Consider the following 22500-nt stretch of genomic DNA (forward strand, 5'->3'; position numbering starts at 1 on the left):
GAACATCTGCATCTACACTTTCACAGATGCATGGGTTAACAAGGATAAAAGGAATGAACTCATCTGGATTCAATTCTGACTTTGATATCTACAGAATGCTAAGAGCATGTGATTTTTATTTAGACATGCAAAGTAAGGATCAACTACCTTTAAATTCTTGCTAAAACAAAACTATTTTTTTCAATATATTATTAGCACCTTTATTCCCATGTTATTTTTCTAGCATTCTTAGCGTATGTATCTATGTCTTGAATTAAAGCAGAACAGCTTCAGCACTCACCATTAGGAGAATAATTAAAAATAAAAATAATTGAATTGACAAAAGCAAATGAAAATATAAAAGATTATTTTTCTCTCATTTGAAGTAGACATAAACACAGTAAAACTCTTAATTTACAAAATTAAATAAGATAAAACAATAACTAGTCTTACTGTATATAGGTACACCCTCAATAGTGGAGTATACAACATGTACTGAACAAATATTTATCAGTCAGCCATAACTTCCTTATAGCTAGAATCCAAGACAAAGATCCAAGGATTACTGGATTACTATCTGGGTCAGTATCCAACATGCTACTACGCAGTAACTGCTCTTCACAATAATGAAGAACAAGACACGCTGCTTGATTTTCCTTGCAAAGTCTACCCTGCCATAAAGAAGTAGAAATGGAAACTAAGACTAATCTTTTATGTCTTGCTGTTGCAATGTTTCCAGCAGACACCTGAGGCTTAGAACATCCTATGGGAAGCTAAGGTCATGCAGTATCTACCTCAGCATTGAAGGTACTAAATTTGAATACACCTATTAGGACCCACAGGCAACAAGGTGCTTCAGTCAGCTAAGCTTAATTGTATTTGTTCTTGTTTGGGACACAGGTTGCACGGGAACACAGAGGCATTTAGCAATGACTTTTATCACTGAAAAGCATTTGAAAAGTGTCTTCTGGAATAAAGAGAAAAAAACATTCATCCCTTTTCATGACATTGCATATAACTATGTGCCTTGGAAATTAAGGGACTTTTGATAAGTTTTATTTATTTTGTATCTTTTCTCAAATATTTGTAAGTGCTGAAGAGAACTTTGGCATTCCATTTAAGCTTCAAATTCCATATTTTCTCTTCACAATTGTGACAAAGTTTTTGATGGAAGTTTTCAAGATTTTTAATCATGATACAGTATCACATTCATCACACATTGTAAACAGTATTCTTACAATATTCTGTCCCCCATGTAGCTCCCTAGTCACTGAATGTTGTGCATTGGTATATCGAGCAGATTCCTTCATTGCTATGTTTTTCTTTGTGTATTTAAAAAAAAAAAAAAACTGACTTCAGATCTTTTATTTTTTACCAAATTAGTTCAGTTCTGTTAGCGCGCTGTCCCAGATGTATTTATTACATTTCTGGGGCTGGAGTGCAGCCACTGTGCAAACAGGGAGGATGACAAGAAATGTCCATTAAAACGCATTACAGGTTAAGATACTAGTTTCTCTTGTGATGTAATTTGAGTATTAAGGACTTTTTTCTTTTTTTTTTTTTTTTTGTATGGACAGTTCAAAGATTATTTTGATGATCAATCTGTGGAATTAATAGCTTAGAAGACTAATGAGGACATAAAAATGTTCATTCATTCAACTACACTTTCATCCAGATCAACAGTAAATCAAGACCAAAATCAAGCACTCCAGTCATCCATTAAAAACAAACAAAACCATAGACTTTTCTACCAGTACCTTAAGAGCACAGCTTCCTGAAAACATTGCCATTCAAACATGTCTTTCTGGAAGTATAACCACAAATAAAAACACATAGGCTCTTGAAGCTCAAATTTAGACTTTGTTTTTTGAAATCAAAGATGGGGCAAAATTAAGGCATGTTGGATAGAGATGTAATGGATCTTCCATGTCTAATATTTTATGTATGTTCTGAGAAGGAAGCAACTATACAAAATATCTATGAAAACCAAAAATGGCCTGGTCGGTTTGCTTGTTGTTGTTGTTTTAACATATTCAAAATGGGATTTGAACACCCAATTTTATAAATTGCTCAATGTATTCTTATCTCAAAGACTTCTATCATATATAAAGAGCAAAATATTGGGATTGGTATGTTGTACTATGCAACTAATATGAAAATATGTGTTCTTAAATAGATACATATTAAAATATTTTTATCTGCAAAATTGTGTGCCACCCATTTATTATACAAGGGGAACAGTGTAATAATGTATATTCCCATGTGAAGTGCTGAGTATTTAAACAAATTCTGAAGTGTTTACGCATTGTGTCTTTTCATTAAGAACTGTGCTATTCTAATAGTCTAACAACAGGTCATAGCTTACAGACTTCTGACGAAAACTACTACGTAACTGGAATTTGTGTTCTAAGATGAGTATGGCTCCTTGATGGCCCAATCTTTGGTTCAGAACTAGCCAGCATATTTATCAATGACCTAGAGGACACAGAGGATGATCTTAAAAAAAAACTTTTTGTAATGTAAGGACATCAGTGAAGACAATGAGATGTCAAATATGTGGTAAATGGAGAAAATCCAGGTAGAGGTTTAGAACATACTGTTCTATGAAGACAGGCTAAAAAAAAGGATGTCTTAGGCTATAGCAAGAACAAATCAAATGTCGGAGTTAGAAATTAGCACAGACAGCGAAGCACTGGTTGCCTGGGGAGCCTTGGAGTCCCCATCCTTAGGGGCCTTTATGAACAGGTTAGACACATTGAGCAATTGAGTTCAGTCCTTGCTAACTCTTCAGTAGGATAAAGGGATGATAAGGTAATCACTTAGCAAAGTATTATTACTGCATCATGTTGGAAAGGCTTCATCAGAATAGCTGTCTTGTATTAAAGAAGTGCCAACAACCTGTATCTCCACCAGAGTTCAAGACTTACAATACTGCATAACAAACGGGAAGAAAGGAGATGTCCATAGCAGTAACAGAAAAGGATGGCGATTCTAAATTATTTCAAAAAGCTTTTTGATGAAGACATAAATAAATGAGCAGAGTCATTTCCATAGGTCACCTCCTTTGAAATTGGTGAATCTACTGTTATAAGAGAAATTTTTGTACCCCAGCACTTTCAAAACTAAACTCAGTGACAGATCTTTTTAAGCATTAAAGAAAGATTCCAATAAGTTGCAAAGCTTCAGAATACATCTTCCTCACTCATAATTCGAAGAATGTGATGTCCCTCTGTCTTTGTGACTGCCTCAAACATTCACTCTTGCGCATGCCATTAAGGCTTTCAGCATGCTTTACAGCTTTACACAGATTTCTGCTCTCCCCTTTTGAAACTGGCAAACTATAGCTTCCAGTTCTTGTGTTCTCAGATGCATACTATATCCTTAAGGACACTATAATGTACAGCATTTAACTGGAACAACCGCCAGGTGCCAAGAGACAGGTAACAGTTGCTGGACACTTACAAGGGCCTCATCAAGACTATCTGTAGACTGCCAGAGAAGAGCTTTCAGGCTTCAAAGCAAAAAGATAACAGGAAGCTGACGGATAAATATCTTCTAAGAAGGACTGTATAAAGTAACTCCCAAATATTTAGAGACAAAGCCAAATTCCTAAAGCCTGCAATGAGTCGTGTGATAAGTGTCTTTTGAATTTTGCACAAGATTAACCTGATCCTGCCTTGGGAAAACTTGTACAGTGTTATAGCTACTAAAATCCTGCTAAAATCTAGGCAATAGCAACAAAACAAGTGTTACATTCAACTTTTAAATGTTAGAATGCATGCTGTTGCTGACAAGAAAACAACCAGATCCTATAACCAAGAACATGATTTCTTAATTAAATTGAGTTGAACTGGTGTCAACAAGAAGAAAAGATACTTGATACAATATTTTCAATTATGGATAGCGTGTTTTCCTACAGAGGTTTCACATCACATCAGTTTTAATGCCAGCAAAAACACCAGCAAAACAGCAGTGAGAACACAGGGCAGCAAAATACAAATGATTACAGTAAACAAGGTTGGACTATGGTAGTAGAAATCCATGTGCTTATCCCAGGCTTTGAACAGAACACACTTTTCATTGGAAAAAATACAAAATCAGTACTGATTGTTATAAAAGTGGTTTTCTGAGCTACCACAGCAAACCTGAGCACTCTACCAAAACAGAGATATAACAATTTTAGTTTCCTTGTATTTCTTTCATCCCATTCTGTGGGATGGAAAACAGAATTATTTTATTGCTCATGTGTATGGAACGGAAAGGGGTTCAGTGTTTGATTCTGAAAGCAGCCAGGGAAGTGAGTACTACAACCACTTCAGACTTCTCAGTGGAACATATTCTACAGGTTATCTCTGGGTCTTCTGAACATTGCTGACAACCCAAAATCTTTAATGTTATGCTAGAATCGTTTAAAGGAAAGTACTGTGGGAAGTCATGATCGAGAGAGATGCAGTCTCTCAGACACTTAAGTCAATGTAACGACAGGCATTGAAAAGACTTCGTCCTTGGCTTTGTATTGAAGAGGTGGCAGATGTTGAGAGAGAAAAGTTAACTAGCTCAATGGGTCTAGTGTGAGCTTTGTAGCCATATACTTATGGTCTGTAGCAAGTCATGTAATTTTTGAAGATATTTCAGTGCATTTCTATTCCATGGAAGGGTTGTAATAATCAGTCTAAAATCATTAAAGGGTGATTTATTTTACTTATTTTTAATTATGTTGCAAATGGAAGTATTTTGTATTGCTATAGTGACTTAGGCAGCCAGTAACACCAGGGAGTTTCTTCCTCTGGTATGCAATGGCATAAAGGCCAATAAATTAGATCGTGTCTTCAAGTCTCTCAGAGGCTTATTTAACTTCTCTTTCAGACCTACTAGTTTTTTTAAAGCTATCTTTATAGACTTTTCTTAAACAAAAACCACCAAATATTATTTGGAGAAATAATAATCACTATACTACAGATGTAGTAAACAAACAAAAAAGAAACAGAACAGTTGTTTTCCCAAGAAGATCTGGACTAGTATTTCCTCAGAGAAAGCTGCATCTCATCTTGCTAGTGCCATCTCTAGGTCTGCAGAATACCCTGTAGCAGTTTAAAAAGAAAAACCTTCCTTTCCAATCCAATGTTTCTGAACTTGAATTCTTATATTTTGCTTCAACAGGCAAAAGGAGACAAATCCTTAAATCCTACAGTATTTTCAACATATCTACTTCTATTCAATACACTTGTCTGTTTACAATTTCATGCTATTATAAAAAGTTTATTATTTTTCTTAAGAATCGAGCTGTTTATTGTCGTGACTACGTACAACCATTTAGGGAGATACTAATCCAAATATTGAAAAAGGAAAAAAAGCATATTAGATGAGTAATTAAATACAAGTTCAGTAATGCTACAGCTGTCACAGAATCCATTATTATTTTTCCTTGAACATCAGGAATCACTTCCTCTATGTATTTATCACATATACTGAAACACTGAAGTGCTATTATGTCTACATAAAATAATGCCTATACACTAATCTCTAGCTTCAAGTAAGAAAGGGAGGATGGTCCTATTGTCATGTCTCCCTGTCAGGCAGCTGTGGGTGCACTACCTCACTTCACTAAGGATGACGTGAAGATACAATATACCGGAAACTATGTACTGGAAGCTAAATACCTTCAAAATATACTTCTTTCCATATCTATTATCTTATTCATTATTAAGAAATTCAAGTCTGCCGTGGTGGAATTTCAAGTTGAACTGACTTGGTATTAAGATGGAAAAGAGGGGCAATGGCCATAGCTGGCAGCATGGCAGGCACGACTGCAGACTCTTACAGCAGATATAAGTGCATTGGAACAACTAGTTAAGCCACTAAAGTATGTCATTTTTAGTTCATCACTGGAGAAACAGCATAAGACAGAATTAATGATCTATGGTCACAAGGTGCCTCTGGCACATCAAGGTGTAGGAGCAAGTAAGAATGAATTTGGATAAATCTACTACTGCCTTTAAAACTTGTACAACTAAAGACCTGCTTTCCTATTTATATTAGGCATTGGTGAAATCTTACCAGTCACTATAAATTAATCTACAGTTCTTCATGCTTTCCCCTCGATTATTTTAAAATAAAAGGCTGGTAAGTCCTGTTAGGGAAAGGAAAAAAATCAACCCCCATCATTACCAACTGCACAAAACTGGTCCTGTACACACAACTTCTCTTTTGTGATACTCTAAGAAGATGTAAACTCAGTTGTTGCTGACATTTGTAACATCCATCTCTTCAATAAACACCTGATATGACTCTACTGGTGTCTGTAACACAATACTCAAATTACCTCTCTCTTTGAGCTTGGTTGCTAATAAGACTGGTTGCTTCTTCTCAGTGTGTGTTTTTATGAAGATATACTCACTTTAAGATCACAGGATAATTTAGGTCAGAAGGGGCATCAGAATATCTCTGCGTTAACCTCCTGCCAAAGACGACACAGCTTTTTGGTCAAGACCGGTTTGCTCAGGGCTTTACCCATTTGGGTCTTGAAAACTTCCAAGGATGGGCTGGAGACTATACAACGTCTCTGGCAACCACCCTACTGAATAACTGTTCTTGTGAGGAAAGAGTTCTCTTTACATCCAGTCTGAATATCTAATTTTATCTTACGCTCATGTCTCTCAGCCTACCATCATGCACCACAGTAATGAGCCTGGCTCCATCCACTTGCTAATTTCCCAGTAGGTACTAATGATCAGGTCCACCCCAAAGCTGTCTTTTCTCCAGGCTGGTCAAGGTCAGCTCCCTCAGCATCTCATAGAGCAAGTGCTGCTGGTACCAACTACCTTGGTGGTATTAAGACACTTGAGTTATATATCTTTTTTTTCCCACATTTGAGGTACGAAAACCAGGGACAGTATTCCAGATGTGATCTAACGAGTGCTGAGCAGGGGGAGATAATCATTTCCCTCAGTCTCTTAGCTCTCTACTGCTCTTAATACATCCCAGGATGCTGCTGATCTTTTCAGCTGCTAGGTATCTATGCTGATTCACACTCAGCTTGCTCTTTGCCTACATCCCCAGGTCCTTCTCATCAGAGCTGCTCCCCAGCCAGGCAATCCCAATGTCCATCACTAGGGAATCTTCTTTTCTGAGTGCAGGGCTTAGCATTTCCTGAAGTTTCTCTTGGCCAAGTCCTTCAACTCATCCAGGTTCCTATGAACTGCTATCCTATCCTTACAAGTATACTTTGTTCGCCCCAATTTATGTTATCTGCAAATTTGATGAGAAAACAGTCCATCCTCTAGAACATCAATAAAGCTGTTAACAGGATAGGTCCCAGCATATTCTTATATTCCAGAAGAAATAAAGACAACCATATGCTACCCAGGTGCGGAAAATGGAAGACCAGAGTAAAATGCAAGAACAATTACTAATTAGCGAAGATCTAGCATGAATACAGCAGAGAAGAGTTCCTCTGAGTACTTACACATCTCAAATATCAGAGGGAGGAAGAGAGCAGGAAAATACTAGTTATCTGGAAATGTGAAGTGACCACATGGTACTATTTTAAAGAGAAGAATATGCCACAAGCAATATAGAGTGTCTGAAATGGAGGTAAAAACAATTAAGACAACAATACCAAAACCCCACAAAGAAAAGGTTTATTTTACCTGTACCTTTTGGATTTCACTGGAATATAGAGAGCAGAAAATATTAAGACATTACACTTTTATTACAGGAAAAAAAAATCACCTAGAAACTTACTGGCTGAGAAGACATTGCCAATTAGTTCTGCCACAACCAAGAAAGTATCTTCTTGCTCATATGCTACAGACAAAAAGGTTCCAGATTTCAACTTTAGCAGTTTTGCTAATACTGTAGACTGCTAAGACTTCATAAGATATTTGAAAATTTGTACAAAGATTCCAGATCTGAGAGCTCTTTATTTGGAGAAAAAGATTTTTAATGAATTAAAATTGAGAAATGTGGCTGTAAGCAGTCACAAGAAATATCAGATGGAGATTAGGAGTGACTGAAGGCAGAATAAGAAATGAGGTAAAGCCACAGATATGAAGACAAATGATTTCTTGGAATGAAATCCAGATCTCATTCAAGTCAACAGCAAAATTCCCCTTGACGTCATTAGGGCCGAGATTTCACTTGTGAAGTTTACTCACACCAGATGTAAGTGAAACATGCAATGCATCTGACAGAATGCTCGTGGAGAAGAGGGAATAACCAAAGGTGATACACATTTTGAAACATGTATTTTTCTTCCACACAAATGAGGTGGAATAAAAACTATATATAAGGCCAATAATTCTACTTGCCCTTAAAGGGCTCTGAGTGCAATACAACAATAAACAAGGAGATCTGATTGATATACTTTTACTAGCAAATTCCCATGAGAAATCTCAAAAATCTCTTACTAAAATTAGAGGTAAAATTCTGCCAATAATAAAAAGAAAAGACAAAAGAACAAAAGATTATTTCACAACATGGAAGTAGGTTAACAGTGAGAATTCTCTAAGATCCTATATTTGACTTATGTTTTTAATATAATTATTAATATCAAAGTAGATAAACAGAAGTAACAAAATAATACATCAGTCATAGCTAAAAGTAACTGTGAGAAAACTAAGAAAGTTGACAATCCACGGCAGATCAATCTATTGTTGACAAATACAATTAAAAATATACTACCTATATGTATCTATTTACTGTAAGTGCTCAGGAAATGTGTTGTTAGGAATTCTTCAGTGACACCTCTTCTGAAGAAGTCCAAAGCCAGTATGTTACACTAACTGGGAGAGAATAATGACACTGAAAATATGAATCATAGAACAGCTCAAGTTGGAAGGGACCCCAAAGATCATCTAGTTTCAACCCCCCTACCACAGGCAGGGATGCCAACCACTAGACCAGATTGCTCGGGGCCTCATCTAACCTGGTCTTGAACACCTCCAGGGATGGGGCATCCACAACCTCTGTGGGCAACCTGTTCCAGGGCCTCACCACCCTCTGAGTGAAAAATTTCCTCCTAACCTCTAATCTAAATCTCCCCTCTTTTATTTAAAAAAAAAAAAACCTTGTCCTGTCATTATCTGATTGGTCAAAGAGTCGCTCTCCATCTTTTTTATAAGCCCCCTTTAAGTACTGAATGAAACATGCTTATATAGTTATACCAGGCCATCACTTCAACTAGTATATTCAAGGTAGTTGATTACCTCTTAGCTATTACTCATCTCAAAAGCAAGAAAGAACAACAAAAGTGACCTGTGGCATGGTATACATTTCCATAGAAGGAAACACTAAATAATTATAAGAGTGCTTTGAGATGATTTATCTGCCACTACTGTCAACACAGAAAAATCAACAGCTTGGAAACATGAGTAAAAGTGATATATTAGAAATATGGAAATAGGTAAAATACAGGAAAAAAAGCAAATGTTCATACTTTATCCTTACACATAATTAAGGGTCAACTGATTTAATATGGCATCTTTCATGATCACGTTACCACTACAATTATCCCACTACTAATTTCTTCTCATGATAAAAAAAAAATCACAAGGCTACCACTACAAAAAAAAAATTGAGAATCCTCAGTAAGTTATACAGCTCATTGGGACAATATTATTTAATAGAATTAAAATATATAAGCATTTAAGGATTCTGACATGCCATTTACCATTACTCTATAGGAAAATATTCTAACAGATACTGACCCTCATACCACAGAAGCAAACCAGCCATTAATTCACAGAGATTATAAGCAAACCTCTCCTTTTTCCTTTCTATATCACAGCACTTCCCAACTCAGGGGTGATTTTGTGCTGCTTATCTACAAAATATACCAATAAATTTGTTCCTAAAATGGTTGTAGATAGTGTTCTGGCACATCTTTCTCTATCCATTTGGCTCTGCACAACCACATCAAAATGCAAACTGTTTCACTTAAATTAGAGACATAAAATTTGTGGTTTCTATTCTAAGCAAAATTCAAAAACAGATATTGGTGACAAATGAGAATGAAAAGGCAAACATGTAAAACAAGCTTTTGAAGAATTTCAGCTTTATAATAACGAATCAGATTTGAAAAAAGTTGAAAATTTAAAAAGCAAAGCCTCATATGACCTCACACTTCCTTTAAAAAATTAGCTTTGTAAAAATAAATTTGTAGAGAATAAAGAACTTAAGTTCCTGATAGATTTGTTGATGCCCACATGACAATTTCCCTTTAAGCAAAAAAAAAGCCAACAAAAGCCTAGATAACTGATTAAAAATTGTTAATGAAATTGATAATAAATTAATTAGGTCTTTAAAAATAATGAAAATAATAAAATAAACACATACATATATATATACTTAAACTTGACAAGAAAATGCCAAGGTAATAAATAAGGATACCTGATCTGCACTGATATATTATCAGCTATGAATACTAATAATACTAACTGCAAAAATAATCATATGAAATCTTTGCTTTTGCTGCAGTGAAAGAAAGGATCTTACTGAAAAACTGATATTAGCAATATATTTTCTTTCCATTTCAAATGCAACTCAAAACTCATGCACAATTAGCCCTTAAAGGATCAGAAATTTTAGGAATCAAGTTCTGATTAAGAAGATGACCTTAATATATATTTTCTGATTCTAATGACTGTGATCAAAATTCTCAGCTTTGACTTTGGCTTGCTTCCTTTGGTGCCTAAATAAATGCATCTTCTCTGTAATAGAACCACAAAAAGTAGAAACTTGACTAGAATTTACCTTAAGGCACAGGCCTCTAATGTCTTTCAAGAACTCCACTGTGTGCGGTTCAAATGTCAAAAGTTAACATGCTAATCAAAGAAAAGGATTAGGAAAAAAGAACATAGAAATTTTTAAGATAAAATTGGAAGGAAAATGATGAAATACTAGAAATGTGAGTGTTCGATTTTTTGGGGAGTTGTAGAACAACAATCCAAAAAGAGCAGGCTTGAAAACAACAAATTTTAAGAAAAGGAGGTTACATATCTGCCATGTTCTGTAGTATCTAAAGGTTGTGAAGTTTTAAGTTTTTGTGTAAAGTATAAATTTTTCACCAGCAACAACTAAATATCTATTATTCACGGATTATAGCAGGCAAGTGTTCTCTATGCAAAATCTGGAGGGCTATTCAGTGAACCACGAAAAGAATTTGAACTGTACTGTTTTTTTTGGTTTTGCTTTTTTTTATATCTTAATATACATATAGCCTATATAAAACTTCCAACACCCTTTTGTGAGTTTTTATAAGCTAAACCATGTTTTTCCACAGTGCAACCTGAAAACTTTGTTATGAAGCAGCAACAAGGGATTAAGTAGCGTTACACTTGTAGCTAGGCCTGGTACCATTTACTTTATGGACAGTGTTCATCAAAAATCTTAATTCACAAGTATGCTTGATGATAATTCTTTCAGCAGGGTGTTACCAGAATGATTCCTTCTCATATATTAAGTTTATTGAATTTTTTTTTTTTTCCCTTCAGTGTTTAAGAGCTAGGACTTGAACTGAAACTAGCTTTGCCTTCCAGGACAACTCCGGAGAATGGCCATCTCTTCTGCTTGCTTTTTGCAAAATAACTTATGACAGCATTTAACAAGTACATCTGCATGTCACAGTCAGCAGGGACAAATGGGTCAAACTTACCTGTGTAGGACTGTCTTCACTGCCCTAGCTGACATTTCTGACGTTAGTTCAATCTTATGCTCACTATATATTTTTCTGTAAGGCCAAGGTTCATTCAGTCTTAAAACTAGGAGTGCTTAAAGATAGTTAAGTATGACAGCTCTTCCAAATTACAAAGTAAATGGACTCAGTCAGTCTCAGCCAGCCTCTAGTAAGAAATGGCATACCTGAAAAAAAAACACCTTATTCTTATGATATATGTGAAAAATAAAAGGTTGGAAGACCTCAAGAGGTCATATTGTCTTTCCATCCCCTTCCTGTAACCCAAAACAGAATCATTTATACCTAAAACGCTTCTCACAGATGCTTCTCTGATTTATTCCCAGAAGCTTATAGTGTCAGTCTCCCTGTGCTAGTATACATATTGGCACTTCTCTATCCTACAGTCAGAAAGGTTTGTTTTCTGGTGGCTAGCCTACATCTTCCTTGCTGAAACGTTAATCAATTACTTCTTGCCCTACTCCTAACAGAAAAGTTCATTCCCATCTTCCCTACAACAGCTTTCTGAAGACTTATTTCCCCATTCAGTTTCTCTCTTCTCAACTAATAAACCTATTTTTAGTCCCTCCTTGGTCTTCAGCAAAGGCCAATCTCTCTACTAAATTAGCACAGCCAAGAAGTGGGGAGAACAGTATACAGATAGATGGCATAGATTGCCCACTGGTCTCATCATCTCTTGAAGAACAAAAGTAGGCTGAGCCCACAAATAAGACCCAAGACGATGTGTCATCATCTTAAGAGCCTGATGCCTCACTTGCCCCCACATCTCTGCTGTTTGAGATTTGCCACAGTTACAGCCTTCTTCTGACAAGCTATCTATATTCTTTTACAGTCACATGAGAATCAGGATCTACACTGACTAGTCACCCTGATTATAAGAAATGAGTTTTCTTTGATTATTTTTATTCCCATGGTTGCTTATTTTTGTTTGGGTGTTTTTTTTGTTTTGTTTTTAATATATCCATCGTGCCTTTTTTGAAGTTTGTTGTCCACAGTGGTCCCTTAGAGGTCTTATCAAAAGAACTGGGTGGAGGATAGAGATTACTTTTATACACAACATTCCTTTTTAAGTATGCTTTCACAACCACATACTTTTGTCAACATACATTCAGCTGGTCATCAGCTACAATTTTAAGAGTCTTTACTTAAGAATGACTGCTATACCAGTCATCACCACCTCATAATTACACTAGTGATTGTTCTTACATGTAATGCTTCAAGCTTAATTTTTTTCAGAGCATTTCACCACATTTCTAACAACACGTGAATGCTAATCACACCTCCCATTTTTATGCAATTACATATTTAAGATTTGGATGTGAAGAGCAACACATCTGAAGAATATGTTATATCCACATGGCCTCAGCAGGAAAACACAAATAAATTCTGCCTGCAGACTGAGCTGATTAGGAGATATCTGAGTTATCAAGGGGCCTATATTAATATATCCTCCCTCTTACCTATGCTTACTTTGGCCTATGCTTAATGCAGATTTCTGCTTCAAAGAGGAGTATGTTCCAGCCTAAAGTAGTATATACAGTGCATTACATTGTTCATTACTGCATCTACAAATATCTAACTACAAAATAAAATTATATTTTAAATTGTACTTCTAGCAAGTCCAGGTGGATAGAAAAACAACAATTTCTTTCAACAAGAATAAAACAACCTTCATAGTAACAGACCAAACACTACTTGATGGGTGCTCATCTGAAGGCAATTTCACTGTTACCAGTCATGGTTTCACTATAAGTACATGAAACCAAAAGGTCAGTCTAATGCCAACTGGCATTGTGTCAAAGACTTCTCTAAACAAAGCAAGATGCTATTCTAAATGAGGATAGTGGTGTAAGAGCAGTGTAAGTAATATACAGCTTCTATTCAAACTGTATCTGAAGATGTTTTTCAAAAATTAAACAATTCAATTATTACCTGAAGACTGCAAGAGATGGGGCAGGGATTTGAAAATCCTTTTTGTTTTGCCATTGTACAGACCTTACCACAACAGCATCCCCAGCCTATCTTTTAATACTGTACTGTAAAAATAAACCGTAATGGTTGAGCTAAATTTAGCTAAAATGTTTTTCCCCCATAAAGACAGAAAGAAGAAACATTATATGCAACTATGTCTGGAATACTTCAAACAACTCAGTTACCACCTGTGCATGAAAATAAAACCAGACAGTAGTTTTACCGAACAGCCCCTAGAAAGATAACGAGAACAAACAGCCTACCATATCAGAAAAAGCCTGCATGGCCTACCAAAATGAAGACTCAAAGTTCAGTGTGCTCACTATAACACACTTAAATAAACAGCAAGAGTGAGAAAGACTATACAAGATAGAACGTATACCAGTAAAACTAAATTGGAATATATTTGGAAATGGGAATATGGCTTACCATCAAAGGAATGAAGTTCTGTAATGGCTTTCAAATTTGAGATGAACTATGATAAATTTAGGAGGAAACTGTATGACATGGTTGCACACAACATGAGTCTTATTTCCTGTGTTCTTAGAACAGGAGAAGATAAAAGCTCAGAGAACATTTTTCAGCGGTGATGACTGATAATGCCAAATTTGCAAGGAAACAAGAAAAGGGGGGAAATAGGGAATGAATAAAAAAGTTGGGGGAAGCCCCTAATTACTAAGAGTATCACTATCACAACGTAATACTGCATCAAAGAAACATTTCCCCTTATCCATCTTAACCACAAGCTTATGGATGTCTTCGAAAAGGGTTAGTGAGAGGCAGTGATCATACAAAGGCTGTGTAACATCATTAAACTGCTATTAATAGATACAGTAGAACAAATGAACTTGGTAAGTCTGGGTAAAGGAGGAATACTACTGGGTTTGTTCAGCCTAATTTAAGAAATACATTTAATATTGTTATTTAGTTGGAGAAAACAATTGGAAGGACCGAGGAATATTACAACTATAACCCTTTGAGAAATTGTATAAGGGTCAGTGTGTTATACATACGCATTCCCAGCAGTGTTTTAAATCACAGACTGCTGTTAGATGCGAAAATCACATTTTCCCAACTGAACTTTGCCAGAACACTGTGAACACTGATTTTGTATATGGACTTTACTAGGTATAATCATACCTTTAGTTATCTTGAGATTTGGTTATTTTAATGGGCTCTACACAAGGGGTTTCACACTGAGATAGTCTTTCTATAAACTCTTTAAAAAAAGATTGTATTGAAAATTTTAGTCTTAAGATCTGTGTTAAAAGAGTCTTCTACAAATGCTAAAGACTAAATAATTGCCAAATAATAACCCTTACCCAGCATAATGTCCTAGATTTTTCAGTGAATCTCTGCCTGAATGTATGGATCATTATTTAAAACCCTATTAAACTACTGGTATAAACATTACCAATTGGCTATAATTGTATGTTTTTATTTGACTGTTTACGTGATACTGAAGTGTAAAGACACAGTTTGGACACGTACCTACAAAAATTATTTAGAAGGTCTACTTTTAAAAAATTTGGCTTATAACGTTATTCTAAACCCAAATGCAAAGTGGATAAAATTGAAAACTATGCACACGGTTCTAGAAATACACTGTTAATGGCACTACCATCTCAGCTTTTGTGTTGTACTTCAGCAGGAATCTCTTATGAACTAAATTTAAGTGTGTTACACAACCATATCAGTGACAGATTTAGGTGCACAACTGTACAGCTTCTAACATTTTTAACATCTGTAGCAATATTTAAAGATGCACCCTTTTCTTATACATACTTGTTATGTGAAAAGCATAAATACCTTGTCCATCCATACACTGAGAATTTATGACAGCAGGGCCACAAAGTTTTCAGCAATACAGCTTCCAAAAAGAGTCTGTGAAACCCCGCAGGAGCCTACAAACTTCTACAAGCCAAGCTTTGGGGATCTGACACTTTTCAGCTGAAGGCACTGTATCTCTGGAGTGATCTTTTTGTCAAGAGCATTGCGAATGAACTGTAAAAGCGCAACAATTGGGGTTGGAATAATATAAAGAAGAAATAGCAACTACTGATCCAAAGTAAGACATGTAACATTTAAGAAGCTAAAGAGGAAATGATAAAGGACTGGAACATCGGTCTTGAAAGATAAGAGAATTGATGAACCAAAGCAAAATGTAGAGCAAAAATGGATTGAAAAGTAAAGTAATGCAAAATCAAAAAATAGGAGAATATAAATATTTAGAAAAATGTTCATGTGAAAAGCTATGTCAATTGGAATTATGAAAAATGTTATTAATCAGAACATCTTTACTTATTTTTCCATTAGGACCTACATACAATTGGCTCTGTACAAATAGCAGGAGGCACAGTCACAACGCAGGAGTTCACTGTCTTATGATCCATAAAATCAATAAAGATTAAAAAAACTAAATGGTAAGAAAACAATATGAGAAAGCGTTGAATTGCTGGACTTGCCTGTCACTTTCACTTGCTTTATAGTGCTAGGCAAAGCCAAAATTATTCCATTGTTTATTCTTACAATGGAACTTCTTTCAATGGGAATATGCTCAGACAAAAGCTGTAACCTTTATGATCCTATGCTTCTTAGCTCTTACTCTTTCTACTTAAAAAAATAAAAATCAGTTGTTGCAAAGTCTTTGCCCATTATCTTCCTTAAGATTCATAAATAAATAAAAACGTGTGTAATTAAGCAGGTGTTAAAATGTCATGTGATTAAGTGAGGCCTTTTTGATGAACAAGGATACTCAGAAACACTGCAATTGCTACTACATTCGTTGGCTCAATTACATGCTTCTCACCTATTTAATAATGCTTATATTCCTGTTAACTGATGTGTTTTGTGAGTTTATTTTCCTCTACTTCTTATGTAAGTCAAGTCTTATACAACGAAGAAGAGATTTGGATCATAGCAGTTTCCTAGAACAGAACAAGCCTCCAAGGTAAATGCAAAGAGATCATGAAATGGGACAATGTAACGATACCACTCCCCTCTCCCTCCCCCCCACCCCCCCCCAAAAAAAAGGAAAGGAAAGTAGGAAAGACAGAGGACTGGAACATTATGAAGTTAAAGAAACAAGGGAATGAAAGGGATTAAAACTGGATGGAATGATAGGTAACCTACTGTAAGTGGTGTGAAAGCTTAACAGTAGGGGACTGGAATAATCAGATATGGGAACAACCTGACAATGGAATGCTTTCAAACTGAAGGACCTCAGAAGTAAATGATCTTAGAGTAGAATAATCATATTTGCCTCTGGGAATAAAATTTAAAGATAAAAAAGTTTGAACAAAAATAACAAGTTTGATGATTATGCAGATAGAACTGCAAAGAGAAATGATCCAGTCAGGGCAGGAGTGGGAAAGGTAAAGCAGAAAGGTTGGGAACGACAGCAGAATACAAAGGAAAAGGTGACTGAAACCACAGATGGCTGGAACTCATCTCTTCAGAGACAGAATTGAAGATGAACGATGACACTGGATAAATTCATTTTTCTAATTCATCTCAGATTGACTATTACTCTTGTTTATTTGGACAATATTTATTCTTTCTCACAAGAATGTGACATAACATTTTCTAAAAACAGCTTTAAAGATCATGGGATGTATGTGTGTCCTCACATTTGGCTTCAAATACTTCCAGTCTTACAGAGCTCACTCAGTAACATAATAGTCATATGAGGTTATATGAACTCATATTTTAACAAGGAACTTTCTCAAGACTTACTTTTGCTTTTCATGGTACTTTTAAAAAAGCGACCAACAATTATAATTCTAGAAAATAAAATGAAATCCATTACCTTCAGGATTCTGGATTTGCTGTTAAGAACTAGATTATTTTTATAATTCAATTAAGAATATAAGAGATTAGATGCATTGTCATCAGTCTACGCTCTCATACAGCATGAGCAGCAAGAAAAACATGACAACAGCCTTATTCCACAAAACCTCACCAGGATATTTAACGTCCCTATCTCCTTCGTTAATTCCTCTTATTAAATGAGCTGCAGTGAATTGTAACAGAATGGCATAACCACCTTATTGTTTCCTATGTTGAGGCTACATTTTCCTGCGTCTACAGTTTTCCATGTTTTCTGATTACTATTTTTTTTCCTGCCATCAGCTTTGCAGTTTACATTTCATTTTTGCCTTCCCCCCCCCCCCCCCCCCCAAATTTATACAGTTAAGTAAAAAGGAATTTCACATGATGCATTTGCCAAAACATAAACACATGGACAACAGATGCTTTAAGTGCTCTGGTAGTGCCCTATAATTCTGGTCCATACCAAATGCTTTAAAAAATAAAGAAAGAGTCTTAGGTATTGATTTCAATGAAAAGAACATTGTTCAGCACTGATTTCTGACAATTGCTATTAGAGGAAATTGGAACTTTGAACAGTACACGTCCACAATAAGTAAAGCATTTCCTCATTGAAGATTTATCCCTCAGTGAAGAATGGAGCACTTGATGTCCACATCAACCTACCAGAAACTGGATTTGAAGAATAATCACAGACAGAACTTTGATTTCTTTTGAAACACAGAAGTTAGATCTAGGATTGAGATCCCACCAGTGATATGCTGCACATGGGATCGTGGAATTATCTTTCATCAGACTAGAAATGGAAACTGGGAAGCATGCAGCATAAGATTTCTGATGCTTTACATAATTATTAACTCATGAGATATTCTAACTACCAAGCCATAGTTATACTGATCACCTAAAAGTTACCTCAGTATTTAAGCGTTCAAGAAGTATAAGTAGAGCAGATTATATATCATTAACCAAGGCAAGAACTAGGAAGCTTTTAAAGTGCCACTGCCCTAAATACACTGTCTGGGATTCACTACACTTAACCATTTGAATGTTAACATTTAGTTGAATTTATATTCTTACTGTTTTTCTCTAGTCAATGATCAGGGACTATTTTCTAAGTAAACAGATTCATCCACCTATGTTAGACATCCAAACACAGATGGATAAATTGATTACTGTAATTGCTCTCACTACACTGTTTTTGAAAATCAAATGTAAAGGACCAGGTCCAAATCCAAAGATTCGAACAACTTTCTTCTCTTTCTGACTGCAAGTAGCTAAGGTATTATACAGTAATAGAAAACAATTTCTTTGATATGTTCTCATGTTCAAAGCACAGATATACTGACTACTGAACATGCAAATGCAATTTTTATTATGTATATAAAATTTAATTTATCAAACTAAAAAATATAAACATACCAAAATAAGAAATTTCCACCGGTATATATTTATCTGGTAAAACTAAATTCAATATAGAATATTCAATATAGAATTCATTTCTAACAACTATACGCATAACTTACATAGGTACTTAATTTTCACTCTGCCACTGGGACTCTTTGTATTTTTTGCTGATGGTCTAATACCAAATAAACATTTACCCCTGGGATCTTGATCTAGAATCCAGACCCTGCCCTTTCCCAGATGAATGCTCTGATCCCTAAATTGCACCACATCCTATTGCCTCTTCCCCTTATACCATCTCTGTCATTCCTGGAAACATGGCAGGCAGTAACTGCTCAGCATATTCCTGGTGTCGCAACCAGTACACTTTCCCGGGAATCAGGAGACGCAGGTTAAACCTACTTGAAGACTAATAGAGCCACCTACTTTTTAGGTGAATGCACTAATTATCACCACCAAGAACACTCCTCCAGCAGAGAAACAGCAAGACTTCCTGGGAGAACCGTCTGGGGAAGATATAAGTGGCTACTTGTGGCAGCAAAATACAAGTTATTTTCACTATTATTCACTAGTACTAACTATTTTTGATTTCAAGAATAAATCAGGATTATGTAATCTGTGTAGGAAATGTAAAGTTTAAAACCTCTCTTCACTTTTTGCTACATTCCTTATTTATTTTACTTCTGTCGCGCTTTCCCTATGTTGTTTTTTTTCCCACTTTAAGTAACAGTACGTTAGCAAAAACAGGGGACACTGCTAAACATGATCATGGAAGCAGGAAGAGGTGGTCTCTTTTTTCTTACTCCCCTTCCTCCTGCAATAGCCCCTCCCTTCCATGACTTCAGAATTCCTTGCAGACTACATTCCCTTTTTCATATTCTCATCTCTTTAAGCACGAAAAAGGCAAACATTTAGCAAGTGAGTAGCACACCAGCCATAGTATGCATCTTCTGGTTGACAGTTCACAGTCTCATAGAAGACCAGTAATCTTGCACTATATTTGGTGTAAGGCTTGAACAAGCATAACCTCTTTCTCCAGTAGTACCTTGGTACATTTACACTGTTACTTCAATTGAGAGCTAAGCGACATGTAGACAGTTTCAAAACAGTAACCACAACAAGTCCTGAAATTGCCAGTTTTGGCAAACAAAATATAGAAATGAGAGAGGAACTCTAACGCTCAAGTTGGGGTGTAACTCAAGGGTTTTGTTTGTTTTTACAGGCAAGAATTGCTACAATATGTACCTATAAACACAGCTATAAATGTAGCCATATCTACATAATTATATGCACAGACATCTCAGTTTATCCAGCTGAATGCCAGACAGTACACAGGATATGTAAACATCTCTGCCAAACACTTACAAAACAACTTTGATAACAAGTGTCATTCTTTTCTGTAAAGTAGCTGTTTTTAACACACATGATCTAACTCTTGTTTGCTCTTTAAAGTTTTATTGTCATGGCATTTTATACAGGAAGAGAGCATTAGCATACTCAGGAGAACTGCTAAAAGTAAAAGGCCTCAAGCTACCCACTGCATGGTTGATAGCATAAAGCATGGGATATAAAAACTTTTGTCTGATTGCTCACTTTACTTGTTTTAGAGTAGTGTTACTCTCAAGAGCATATATTCATGTTCTTTCTACTTCAAGTTTTATTACTTCTTTTGTATTATTTAATACATCTAAAGACACTTCCAAAAGACAAATTTTTCCATTTTGAAAAAGTAATGGTTTGGAACATGATAAAATACATTAATGTTCACAGTGTATTATTTTCAAAGGCAAGTAGAATAAATGTGCAATAAAACAATTAAATGCATGACAATAAACAACTCTATTTGATCATAGATATATTAACATGCCAAACATAAGAAAAACTCTGTAATACATTTCCCCTAAAAAAGGTCAGATCAAAATGGATTCTCCACACACCAGAGCATAAGTAAAAAGAGATTTTGGTCTCAATTACCATTACTGCTAAATATCCCACTCCAGAAATTAAAATTAACATTAAAAATGTGAAAGAGAAAATGGAATGAAAAAAAGGCAAATTGGACCATCTACTTTAAAAACAGAAAACACTACGACCGTAATTGTATACACACATTAAAAATCATCCTACAGTAAACTAAAACTAAGTCTACTTAGATATCACACTGCTAATTATTATATAAACAACCTGAGAAACAATACCTCCAAGATACATGTTTTACTATTTAGTAAACAAGAAACTGCCACATTTGACACCACTGATTAAGGCCAGGCATTTCTAAAGCTTCAGACACATTTCTGAAATCCACAATACATCAATTTTTAATACTTCCACTCTCTCAGCTCCATTAAAAAGATGGTAGGGGAAAGATTTTAGAGTAATTAATGATATAGTTAGCTGCTAAATATTAATAGGAATCGTAGTCTTGCATAAAATATAACATATAAACCTTGCCAATACAGACGCACCAGTAATTAAACTTGAATATGTAATTACACTGATTTATAAGACAGGCAAAAAGTTACACTTTACTGGCTTCTATGTAAACTGTGGGCAACAGTTAAACTTTGCATTTTACGGTTTATGTAAATGGGCAATATCTCCACCACAGTTCATAAATGGTTTAGAGACTCACAGTTAAAATTACAACTAACACCAACATGCACGTTCTACATTCAATGCTTGCAAGCTAGTTGAAGAGGTTTGAAGAAAAAAAAGCTTAAAACCAATCTTACTACACAGTAAATGAAGAAGTATCTATTTAAGTGTTTTAATATAAATGTTTAGTTTCAAATACATAATTCCAGGTGTTCCACTTACCTACGTTTCAAAGCACTTTTGAGTAATATTGGTTCTTAGACTAAGACATTTTTTTCTTGAAATTATGCTAACTGCACTTACATGTGAGGCTGAGGAGAGCAGCCCGGACTGCTATTTCCATTACTGTCAATGTGATCCAGCGAACCATTGAGATCTTCATGGACTGCCTGCAGTAAGCCACTGGATGCGTTATTTATCAATCCTGGGTTACTAAGCAATGGTAAACTACTCTCTGCCAGTGCAGCCTAGCAAAATGAAGAACAAAAATAAAATTCTCAGTCCTCACACACACAAACCACTTTTAAATGTTCATACACATACAAATGTACACACACAAAGCAGCTCATTTTGAGTAGCTGTAGAAATGGTCAGAAGGACTTTATTCATTTTCCAGTTATTTACACATTCAGACTGTAACAGCATCTCTATTTCTGGTTTAACATTTCTCTTACATATGTTTCATTATTTTCCATTATTATTCCATGTCCTGATATTCTTAGTACTTCTCAGTTTTACATCATTTTTCGACTTAGAACTACACTTAACCCCTATGCCCTTCCACACAATGTATGGCTCCTTTATAATGCAGGCAGCTGCTATACTTTAAAAAATGACCAGAACTTAACTCAAAATAAAAAAGTCCTGACATTTGCCTCTTCTGCATAAAAATTATATATTGTAATTAAACTTTAAAGTTTTTGCCATGAGCACCATGTTCCCCAACACTATGATGTGAAATCATTTATGACAGCTTGGATAAATATTAATGCATATCCACATGCATTTGCAAGAGCTTCTATCAATCTAAC

General features: G+C 35.4%; 1 protein-coding gene across 15 annotated transcripts in view; it reads right to left on the bottom strand.

The window, feature by feature from the left end:
• Nucleotides 1-22500, bottom strand: part of FOXP2 (forkhead box P2) — a 439933-nt gene that overhangs the window by 5855 nt on the left and 411578 nt on the right. For all 15 annotated transcript variants that reach the window (XR_013939269.1, XM_080555112.1, XM_080555108.1 and 12 more), the window contains one exon: nucleotides 21773-21936. Coding sequence is in view for 14 of the 15 variants with exons in the window: in XM_080555112.1 (XP_080411238.1) it covers nucleotides 21773-21936 (164 nt within the window). In the remaining variant the exon portion in view is untranslated. The remainder of the gene's footprint in view (nucleotides 1-21772; nucleotides 21937-22500) is intronic.

This window comes from Anser brachyrhynchus (assembly GCF_964034855.1).
Source record: "Anser brachyrhynchus genome assembly, chromosome: 1".
Classification (NCBI taxonomy): domain Eukaryota; kingdom Metazoa; phylum Chordata; class Aves; order Anseriformes; family Anatidae; genus Anser; species Anser brachyrhynchus.